Below are 11454 nucleotides of genomic sequence, written 5' to 3' on the forward strand. Positions count from 1 at the left end.
AACTTTGTGGGAAAAGATTCTGTATAACTTCGGAATCCCTGCTCATATATTGATAAGGAGTCCAGTGGGCGGTGTCAATGGACTGGACTCTTTAGTATGGAAACATCAGAGATTTCAGTCAATAAATTACAAGTTATACAGAATATTTACTCAAAGATATATATCAATCTGCTCAGCTCCTTCTGCTTTATAACATGATGCTGACAGCTTTAGTAGCATTTTCATTGTGACAGGTTCCCTTTAAGCTAAAAAAACGAAAAACAAAAAACCAAACCTGCCGTGGCTTTGCTTGCATCCCACCCCCCAAAAACCACTAGATGATAGGTTATCCAAAATTAGAAAAAAAACACAGCTACTTGAAAGCACCACCCCTGTCCTAAACATGTGTGCGGTATTATAATTCACTTCAACGGAACTGAGCTGCAAATCCACGCACAACCTGAGGACAAGAGAGGCGCTGTTTCTTTAAGAAATCAGCCATGTTGTTCTAAGCCTGGATATGCCCTTTAATGGCTTCTTTCACACATAGTATTTTGCCGAGTATCTAGAAATGGGTGCAAAACACAGGAAAAGATGCACAGCTTTCCATGACTGCCTGTGTCAGTACCACTCCTGGTTACCGAGCTACTACATGTGGGAGATGCATAAAGGGCGTCAAGAAGGAAAAAAAAAAAAGAAGTTTTGATTTCAATTGTAACAGATGTGAATACACACGTGTCCACACACATTCATACGTACGCACAGACACACCAGGGGTATCTCTTACCAACACTTGAGCTGCAGTCATCTGAAGGATCATCCATTAGAGTTGTCTGTATGCTAAAAAGCATTCAAACGGCCGCCACAACACCAAAAGGCGCTATAATACTGGCTCCATGTTACTCACCCCGTGTCTCCTGGCGATGTTTATGGCAAAGTAAAAACTATCCTACAAGGAGCTAAAAGTCTCCGTACTAAATATTAACAAGACAAACACTGGCAGAAGTGACACACAAATAAAGAAGTAAATCGTTATTTTTCTTAAATTAGGACTAGAAGAACAAGGAGGCTCAACCTGAGGTTATTCGGGGGGAATCGGATCAGAAGTAATATCAGAGAGTATTACTTTACTGAAGGAGTAGTAGATGCTTGAAACAGACTTCCAGCAGACGTGGTTGGAAAATTCACAATAAGTGAATATAAACCTATCTGGAATAAACATCTATCTATCCTAAGATAATAAGAAAGTAAATATACGGACAGACTAGATGGACCAGTTGATCTTTTTCTGCCGACAATCTTCTACGTTTCTATTTCTCAGGAGCCTCATCTGATGCAATTTACAAGAAAAATCTGCAATGGGCACGAAATGGTTCACGACTTCTCTCCCCGAGAGGAGAAATCCCTCATTGTGAGACCAATAACCTAAAAACAGCTATTATATAAAAAGGTGAACCATGCATTACCAAATTTACAAATGGCAATGTACTAAAGATACGAGACAGATACATATGAAATAGATAGGAAATAGACAGATGAAATAGGTAGGAGATAGAAATGAAATGTCTTTAACAATTACTGTCTACGCATGTTTTCTACGTAATAAGTAATGCTACACCGATTATAGATAATGTATACGGCACTGGCAGAGTAAACCGCAACTCAATATACTGATTGCATCGTCAAACGAAAATTCTATATATTACGACATACCTGAGGTACAAGGGTGTATAGAAAAAAATATAAAAATCTTACTTCCAGTCGTCATACAAAAACCTACTGTGTTGCTCAGTTTTGGCTACAACAGAATACAATGTCATTAGTAGGGATCATACAGTCAATGTGCAGTATGGGTCATACAAAGCAGTATTAGTATGTTCACTATAACCACATCACATAAATGTATTGCTGGCAGCACTAGCTTGCAGTATAATGTCGGTCGCAGGACCCAACACTTTTACTGTCTCGCCTCGCTCCCCCCCCCTCCTCTATCATCCTCCTCTGCCGTCTGGCCCAGTAGAGGGCATTTGTAGAAGAAAAGAGGGCGTTCCTAAAGCGGATCACGAGGCCAACCCACTGCAGCACAACCCGTCCACCGCCTGAGCTGACAAACAAAGCAGGGACAGGAGCCATTTTGCTGTTGGAACTTGCTGGAGATTAAAAACAACAAGCACGGCAGCCATCTTGAGAGGAAAACGAACTGCAGCTCCAGAAGGCAAAAAAATATAAAGTAACAAAAAAAAATACGATAGAAAAAAAATAGGTGAAATACAATATCAAATTAAAAAAAATAATACTATATATATATAAATATCTACAGAAATTATGGCCATAATTCAAAAACAAATCTGCCACCCTGCAAACAAACTAAAACTATAAAGACAGAGTATAATATATCATAATATGGCTATTCACAGCTAAGATGAAATGTGTGTTGTAGCAGGTAATACTCAGAATGGATTATCATGAAATGCCAAAAAAGAATGTAAGGGATATACAGTAAAGTAATGACATAGAACAACAAGCCTATAAATGGTATTCCTACGGCCTAAGACAGTCATCAGGACTAGATGGCTATGCTCACTCACAGGGATTTAGGTCGGCAATCTTTATTGCTAGATTGCATGCAATTCTCTTAGGTCATTTTTGCCCCGGCTGCCAGTCGGAAACAAAAAAATAGTAATAATTGGAACCCACTGCTGTGTAAATATTAATTCCTAGAGGACACCAAAATGACAGTAACTACAGTAATATGGAGGTAGAGCCAAAACACAAGTCGAATGAGCAAGGGAATAAAGAGGAAAAGAAAAAAAAAAAAAGCTGGAGGCATCCATAGATGTGATAGCTCATCGTCCATAATACTAGCCCTTCCGTGTCATTGATTAACGTCTCTACTTCTCCTCAGGTTCATTTCTGCGCGTCTTTCCCTGCAATCTTTATGTACAGATTGCTCATGGATCTCTCAGGGTTCAGGGGTTTGCCTCATCCAAGGTAAATCGCCTACATACTTCCCTTTTCCGGAGTATTGTCTCCCACACAGAGATGAAGCTTTCCACCACCGCTCCCCATCCTCATCTCTGGTGTGGGAGCTCATAATCCTAGAGAAAAATGTATATGTTTATATATACCTACAGCTCTGCGGCTCATAAACGCCCGCTTTTATCCAACCTCTATTACTATATAGCTTCTCGTCTATTGTATAGACCTTAGAGACGGTGACGATGCATGCCAAAATTATATACACGGGATGGAGCAAAATTATTTAAGTTCTCTGCAGCTTTAGTCTTGCCTCAATGATTCAGACTGTGCCTCTCAAGTCCATAATACTAATATTTGAGGATTCATCAAGCCTTATTACGAAGAGAGGAATAGAGGTTTTTCAGGTGGGTAGGGATATATAGCTATATATGAAAAAAAAAGTTGTTTTTTCCAAATTCGGTCGAAAAAAGTAACACTTACTATCCAAAATTCTCCTCCTGTGCTTCGTACGTAGGTATAGGGCTAAAAAAAAGGAAAAAGTAATGGAGGGGGTGGGGGAGGGGTTTGTGTCCTTAAGTAGACAATGTGCCTCTGGTTTATGACCACACAAAAAATGCTGCGGTCGCCATGTTATAAAGGGCGTAGCAATTCACAAAGCTGGAAAATATCCAATGTATTCCCCCTTTTCTTAAAGGAATTGCTCAAAAAAAGTGTTTCTATAGAGAACTCTGGTTATCTTTCACATGGAAAGACAGGAGAGTGCGTTTATTACCACGTTACTCTATATACTACACCGCCCTATGGTGGATTTGATGGAAGATTTGGTTTTTTTTTAATAAAAGTGGCACAAAACTATCGGGAGAGGAAGGGAAAAAGTCATGAAGAGGCTTCCTCGAGAAATTGTGATCTTCGGACTCGTCCAACAAAAATGAGAGGGGCGGAAAGCTTCTGTCTCTTTAGTTATTAATCTTTAACTATCGTCCATAGTCACTGTGGCGTGGTGGAAAACCCAGAATACTCGTGGAGGACCTGTGAGGAGAAAAAAATAGGGAGATTAAGTACAAGGCAAACAGAACATGGCAGGAAAAGAGCACATAATGGCGTCTGAACAAACAGGGAACAACAAGAGCACGAAATGGCGGCTGAAGGGGATAAAGGACACGATGAGGGGGGAGGGGAATCACAAAACCCAAATACAGTCTCTAGAACCTACATACCTGACGACGAAGTCTGGAATGGCGGGGCGGTGACGCACTCGAGCTTATATAGGCTCGTTACATCACCAGGGGGCGGGGAAAGGCCGACGCCGAAATGAGGAAGGCGATTGGCTAGGAGAGCGCGGCAGATTTCAGACACGGGCCAGCGACTGCTGACGTCACGGATCCAGCCAATGAGAGAGCGGTTAACCTCTGAGGCGCGTGACCCCGCCCACGGACTGAACCTTCGACGCCACAGCCTTTCTAAGACCGTAACACGCGAACAAACCATAAGATTATCTTCCTTCTTCTATTATGCGCGTGAAACCGGCGGAAAACCGGATAAAACATCGTTATTTAATCCGTATGAAGCGATTCTTTGCCGAGGGTGACGTAACGGCGTCAACGCCCTATTTTGCAGATTCACTAGAGCGCGAGATTTCGACCTTCACACGGTGTCAGTTAGGCGCCATTTTGGGTGGGCCGAAACCAATGACTCGGCACGGGCGGCCTTCGGAAACATGGCGCCTGTTGTAGCCGGAAAAAGAACACACACGTGGCCCGTATTAATTATATGTCTTGTCAAATGTGCTATACATGGCTGTTATATTAGTAATATAAATGTGCATGAAGCGGCATCGTCACTGAGAAAGAGATTTTGAGAAAAAAAATGATTTGAGGCTAAAACGAACAATGTCCACAAACAGTGTTAATAAAGATAATACAATAGCGAAAATATATATAAAAAAAACACTACATGCAGCAAAGGGGAATCTGTCTCTGTCTGGTCGGGAAGGTTGGGATCACTCGTGCCGCCATTGTCAATGCGGATTTTGTTAATAAAGTTTAATGACAAGGAGAAAAAAAACAGTACGGTGGTTGGCAGGTGCCCTTGCCTTCTGCTTAGTCCTTCCCTCACCAAGATGGCGGCCTCCTTGGGCAGATTGTGTGTGACCGGCGTGAGGGGGTTTCTGTGGAGCAGGGTAAGGTCGGGTGGGTGGTCTGTGTTATTATCCGTATGAGTGGTCGGTAACCCCAGTGTGTCCTCCCCGCAGGCCCCGCTATCTGCCCTGCCCCCCGGGGTCCGATCACTATGCAGCCCCCCGGAGGAGTTTGATATGGTGTCTCGGTATAAGGAGCAGCCCTGGGAGTATCTGAACAGCGAAGGTAATCGGCCTCTTAAAGGGACAGTACACTCGTGCCCGCTACTGCTCTCTGTTATCAGCCACACCTGTTCTTTATAAGCAGCTGGAGGTCTGATTATGTTTATTTCACCCTGTGACTCTCTAGACCAGGGTTGGGAAACCTTCGGCCCTCTAGCTGTGGCAAAACTACAATTCCCATCATGCCTGGACAGCCGAAGCTTCGCTTCGGCTGTCCAGGCATGATGGGAATTGTAGTTTTGCCACAGCTGGAGGGCCGAAGGTTCCCCAACCCTGCTCTAGACTCTACTTGGGAGAACTACAACCCCCAGCATGCTCTCACAACCTGTAGCAACCAGGGCATGATGGGACTTGTAGTTTTTCCATAGACGGAGGGCCAGATGTCCTGAGTTCATGTATTATACAAAGAATTTTCTAGTTTCTGGCAGGCTAGGGAGTTCTGGTAGTTGTAGTCTGTACATTTCAGATTGCTGACTATCCTAAGCCTGTGTGTGTCAGGGCATGCTGGTGGCTGTAGTTGCTGGAGGGCGCAGGTTGCAGATTGCTGCATTATATCCTGACTCTCCTAGCCTGCAGCTGTCAGGGCATGCTGGGGGTTGTTTATGTAACAGCTGGACAGACACAGTTTGAGGATTATACACTGATTTTGTTCCATTGTTTTTCAATAGAAGCTTCCGGCTTTCAGAGATGGGGGAGGGGTGAGGGTTAGTGTGTCCGACTATAAGGATTAGTGGCTGTGATCTTACATCTTCTCATGTCTCCTTTCTAGTGTACTTGGAACGTTACGGACAGAGAACCGTCTGGGCCGATTACAGAAGGAACCACAAGGGATCGATCCCACCACAGAAAACCCGGAAGACCTGCATTGTGAGTCACTGGGGGCCGTAATAATATCTGTTATCCGTAATGGCAGGGTCTGTATGTAATGTACAGACCATTGTTACTGTATACGACCATGTATAGGCCGGGTCCCCATACACAGAGGATGTCGACAGTGATTGAAAAGCATGGCCGACCCCTTTGTTCAGAGAGAGATAAGCGTCAGTCAGAGCTCTCATGCTGCAGCTTACGCCACATTACACGGTACGTTCTAGATCAGTGCTTCTCAAACTTTTTCTTTTAAATCAGATAATTTTTTTTATTACCACCTTCATTGCAGTACAGTCACACAATCAATACATATCAGGTACATAATTTTGGACAACATATTAGTGCAAAGGCGTACCGAAGTGAAGTATGTAACATACAGTATCTAATGCGCTGTATATATGGGACAAGCAATGAGCAACATCTGCAATGTAACCACCATTTTCTACATTTTCCTCCTAATCAAACTTACAAAACTTGAAACAAGGGAAACAATTCCCCCCCCCCCCCCCCCCCCCCCCCCCACACACACACACATGTATGTGAAAATGTTATCGGGTGTATCATACCCTACAAATTGCTTGACACCCCGTGTCGGTATTACTACATGTCAGATATGGAAAGAACACGTATAGTAGAAGAACATATAGATCCAATTTCCAAACATAAAACTTCTGTGGCTCTCACTGTGTGTCGTGTACATCTATCTTTACTCCCTACAAGGGGGGTTCATACCTCTATGCATATATATATATAAAATAAGCCTCCTTATGCCCACCAGTGGCTACCCGGTTAGGGAGGGAACATACGGTACCACAGTCCTGTTCCACAATTAGTACATCATCTATCCGGCCATTGCGTTAAAAAACTGTTGAAGGGGATTTCGACAAGTCTGCAGTAGTATTTGGGTCGGCATGCCCGGTGTATCTCAAACTTTTTCTACTGGAACCTCACCCAACAGACCAAGGCAATGCCTGGGCCTCACCAGACTGACCAAGAGGATGTTGGGGCCTCACCAGACTGACCAAGAGGATGCCGGGGCCTCATTATCTGTGGTGAAAGTCCATTTAAAAGCTGAAAATAATGCTAGGGCTACCTTTCACCCGTCTCCCAGTGCTCTATATACTAATAAAGCAAATATGAAATAAATGAATAATGTTGTTAAAATGGAGATTTTTGCAAATAGCAAAAGGACTGTGCAGATCAGCTGGGCTCCCCAACAACTAGGGGGAGCCTCACAGTTAGAGAAGCGCTGATCTAGAAGAGGAAGCGATGGCCGACCTGTCAGCTCAGGGGAGGAGGAAGGGGCTGCAATGGTGGCCCATTGAAGATAGTGGCAGTCTGCTGCCCCTGCTCCTATTACATGGCGTGATGTGAAGCAGACTGTCAATATCGTGATCAGGATTTGTTAACTTGTTGAAAGACCACGATCAGCCGACATCTTGATCATGTCGGCTGATCGTGGCCTTTTAAAAGGTGCTATTACCCCAAACAATTATGGGCCAGTAGCGGCTGGTAATTGGCCAAGTATGGCCGATAATTGTTTAGTTTATAGGGCCCTTACCCCTCCCGATAGAGCACACAGGAACGCTTGGCCGTGCAAACATTCTTGTGTATGGGGAGAACAGGCGGCCGGTGGGAGACATAACTGGCAGGCGGAGGATCATCTTATATCCACGTTTTATAGATGCTAAAAGGCCACATTCATAAGAGAAAAGTTATCGAAACCCAAAGTTTCAGTGGGGTCGTCCAACCATCTAACGCGCAGTGGGGTCGTCCAACCATCTAACACGCAGTGGGGTCGTCCAACCATCTAACGCGCAGTGGGGTCGTCTAACCATCTAACGCGCAGTGGCGTCGTCCAACCATCCAGTGTGCGCTGGAATCGGCCAACCATCTAATGTGCAGGAAGACCTCCTGACTCTAATGGTCCATTTACACAGAAAGATTATCTGCCAAAGATTTGAAGCCAAAGCCAGAAACAGACTATAAACAGAGATCAGGTCATAAAGGAAAGCCTGAGATTTCTCCTCTTCTCAAATCCATTTCTGGCTTTGGCTTCAAATCTTTGGCAGATAATCTTTCTGTGTAAATGGACCCTTACAGATAATGTCAGGAAAAAGAAGGATCAGCTTTTAGGAACCTGCAGGAAACCTGCGCTAATGCAGAGTCTGTGACATAACATAAAGACTATCTAATAGATCTGTAGATGACGCCACTTGTTTGTGGGCTGTCTGGCTGCCGCTTGGCCTCACACAAGCACTTTGGACTCTTACAGAGAGGAACTAAAGTTTCCGGGAATCCCTGCCCCATCTGCCGGGACCAGAATCTTGGTGTGGATTACCGGGTGAGTAGGCTCCTATAGCGGGTGCGGTGACTTCCTGTATGACCTGTCTCTATAACAATGGCCGATCCTCCCTTCACTCTGATTCATCCTGTTCCCACAGAACGTGAGGTTACTCCTGCAGTTCATCTGTCCGCACACAGGAGTGATCTATGACCCCACCAGAACAGGTTTGTCTCACTCTACAGCCTGACTCATAGCCGTACGCTGCTGTATCTAATCCGTGTATTTATTGTCTAGGCGTGTGCATGAAGCAGCACAAGAGGCTGGTGACGGCCATAAGAGAAGCCGAGGACCATGGTGAGCTGATCTGTCACCTCTAATTCATGGACGCCGTAGTGTGAAGGATAGATATATTATGGGAAACGGGTTATCCAGACTTAGAAAAACATGGACCGTACTCCGTTTTTGCAGCTCAGTATAAGTGAATCGCTCCAGCAAAACTTTCTCTTTCAAATAGTCCTGTGTTAGAAAGTTATATAGATTTGTAATTTACTACTACTTACAAATCTCCAGTCTTCCAGAACTTATCAGCTGCTGTATGTTCTGCAGGAAGTGGTGTATTCTTCCAGTCTGAAACACTGCTCTCTGCTGCCACCTCTGTCCATGTCAGGAACGGTCCAGAGCAGGAGAGGTTTTCTATGGGGATTCGCTCCTGCTCTGGACAGTTCCTGACATGGACAGAGGTGGCAGCAGAGAGTACTGGGTCAGGCTGGAAAGAATACAATTCCTGCAGGACTGGAGATTTTTTAACATAAGTAAAACTTATAAACTTAAAAATCTCTGGTACTTTGACAACAGCTGATTTTTTTTTTGTCACTGGAGTACCCCTTTAATGGGGTAGTGCGGCACTAAGAAATAATGTTATTTTGTGAATAATTTCTTAGCGCCGCACTACCCCTTTAAAGGGGTAGTGCGGCGGTAAAAAATTATTCACAGAATAACACACATTACAATGTTATACAACTTTGTAATGTATGTTATGTCTGTGAATGGCCCCCTTCCCCGTGTCCCACCACCCCCGCACGTGAACCCGGAAGTGTAGTGCATTATACATACCTGATCCGTGCCGACACGCGTCCGTCATCTTCGGCCGGGCGGCCCGAACACCTTCGATCTTCCCGAGTGCTGATGATGCGGCCGCGTCAGCAGCCACTGAGCCACGATTGGCCGAGCACAGTTATGCTCATCCAATCGCGGCTGAGCAGCTGATGACGCGGCTGGCATTTGGGAAGATCAAAGGTGTTCGGGCCGGCCGGTATAACCAGTATAACTTTATAATGTGTGTTATGTGAATAATTTTTTAATTTTTAATTTTTTACCGCCCCACTACCCCTTTAAGGATAGCATTGCATGATTCCACAGTAGAATGACCATCTACACCTCTATTAGATTTAGGGGGAGATTTATCAAACTGGTGTAAAGTAGAACTGGCTCAGTTGCCCCAAGCAACCAATCAGATCCCACCTTTCACTCCTCACAGACTCTTTGGAAAATGAGAAGTGGAATCTGATTGGCTGCTAGGGGCAACTGAGCCAGTTTCACTTTTCACCAGTTTGATAAATGATCCCCTTTGTGTTTTGTTGAAGTCTCATTTTTTTAACAGTCGCTTACACAATATCTAAATGGTCACGTGTCTTTTAGAGAATTACTCTGGGTATACTATCCTTTTTTTTAATCTTTATAGTAATCTTGAGAAGCACAGGGTCTCCTCTTTTATTTGCAGTTCAGTATTGCCATAGACTTCAATGGAAAGTCTTCTGAATGCGGCTGCATGTGCTTAAAGTGGAGTTCAGGGAGCCCCCGTTGTCTTTTTAGTTGGGGATCTTTAGATATGTTATGATGGATAAACCTGCACCTCACCTGCCAGCGGGATATGTTGCAGCTTAGTCCTATTTACGTTAATAGAGATGACCTGTAATACCAGACACACTCTATGGGCCGGTGTGGTGCTGTTTAGGAAAGGGGGGATAAAAACTAAGCTCTGCACTGGTGAAGGTCTACACATAGATTGCTTCATCCTTCTCATTTATAGGTTACTTACAAGTTCTGATCCCGCACAAGGACATAACATTTGGAGACTGCTCCAGGGACCATGGTGCGGTAGCACAGACCCCTCCTGCCCCACCCGGCCCTTGGTATACCTGGTATGAGTGGAAAGAGCCGTCACCAGATGACGTAGCAAAGTTACAGAAGCTCTACAGGCCTTACTGGAAGCAGATGATGGGGGAGCAATGAGGAGCCACATGTCTAAGTCTTATTTTATATTTTCTGTATGTAACATTGAATAAAGATGTCTGCCAATAGTGGCATCCTAGTGTAACCAATCCATAATACAGTGTTAAGTAGGATGGAAGTACATCAGTAATCTACTCAACAATCCTGGCAACAACCCACGGCTATTGGTGAATAGGGGGGGGCGGGCTGGTATTGGCCGCATGTGGGTATGATCAGCTTGTTTGGCCAATATTCGTGTCGCATGTAATAGCGCCCTTAGGCGGTGTTCACACATTGCAGTACTGAGTTGTCCCAGTGGAAACACTGCTGTAAAATTGCAACCTGTGTGACCATCATCTTAGGCCGCTTACCCAATAGTGCAATTAATTCACGTGGCTATTGGGGAAGAGAGCACAGGCTAAGGCCCTATTACACAGCCCAATCACTTTCTGTAAGCAAGTGCTGATCTTCTATATCAGCATTGGCTTACTCAGTCCATACACTGCTTGATAATTGGGCAGCAAGGGCTGCATGGACATTGTTAGAGATATCCGTGCTGTCTTGGTGAAAAAAAAACCCCTACATACCTCTCCACGCTCCCTGACGTCCTGCAAGCTTGGGTCCTCTCCTTGCACTGTGACAGGCCGCTCAGCCAATCAGCTGCAGTGGTGCAGTCCCGGTGATTAGCTGAACGGCCTGAAGCTAGTAG

The 11454-nt window shown here is 44.6% G+C and overlaps 2 protein-coding genes across 8 annotated transcripts in view; one reads left to right on the forward strand and one right to left on the reverse strand.

The window, feature by feature from the left end:
• PPP1R10 (protein phosphatase 1 regulatory subunit 10) overlaps positions 1–4933 on the reverse strand; it is a 15873-nt gene extending 10940 nt beyond the window's left edge. The window contains exons 1-2 of one of the 5 annotated variants that reach the window (XM_069943804.1): positions 4912–4933; positions 3439–3987 (exon numbers count right to left, since the gene is read on the reverse strand). Coding sequence is in view for 3 of the 5 variants with exons in the window: in XM_069943802.1 (XP_069799903.1) it covers positions 1693–1747 (55 nt within the window). In the remaining 2 variants the exon portion in view is untranslated. Of the gene's footprint in view, positions 1–1692; positions 1869–3438; positions 3988–4175; positions 4572–4911 lie in introns of those variants that run through there. The other 4 variants (XM_069943803.1, XM_069943802.1, XM_069943805.1 and 1 more) reach the window with 4 other exon arrangements.
• MRPS18B (mitochondrial ribosomal protein S18B) lies at positions 4334–10834 on the forward strand. Of its 3 annotated transcripts, none has more exons than XM_069943809.1 (7): positions 4334–4426; positions 5210–5321; positions 6087–6184; positions 8463–8531; positions 8632–8698; positions 8769–8828; positions 10564–10834. In XM_069943809.1, exons 1-7 carry the CDS (start codon positions 4349–4351, stop codon positions 10764–10766), a joined length of 687 nt encoding a protein of 228 aa, XP_069799910.1. In that variant the 5' UTR covers positions 4334–4348; the 3' UTR covers positions 10767–10834. The 3 variants fall into 3 exon arrangements, with proteins under 3 accessions (XP_069799910.1, XP_069799911.1, XP_069799909.1); XM_069943810.1 differs by having other exon boundaries at positions 4334–4372; XM_069943808.1 differs by lacking the exon at positions 4334–4426 and adding an exon at positions 5009–5137.
• Positions 10835–11454: the final 620 nt, after the last annotated feature.

This window comes from Dendropsophus ebraccatus, chromosome 10 (genome assembly GCF_027789765.1).
Source record: "Dendropsophus ebraccatus isolate aDenEbr1 chromosome 10, aDenEbr1.pat, whole genome shotgun sequence".
Taxonomy (NCBI): Eukaryota; Metazoa; Chordata; class Amphibia; order Anura; family Hylidae; genus Dendropsophus; species Dendropsophus ebraccatus.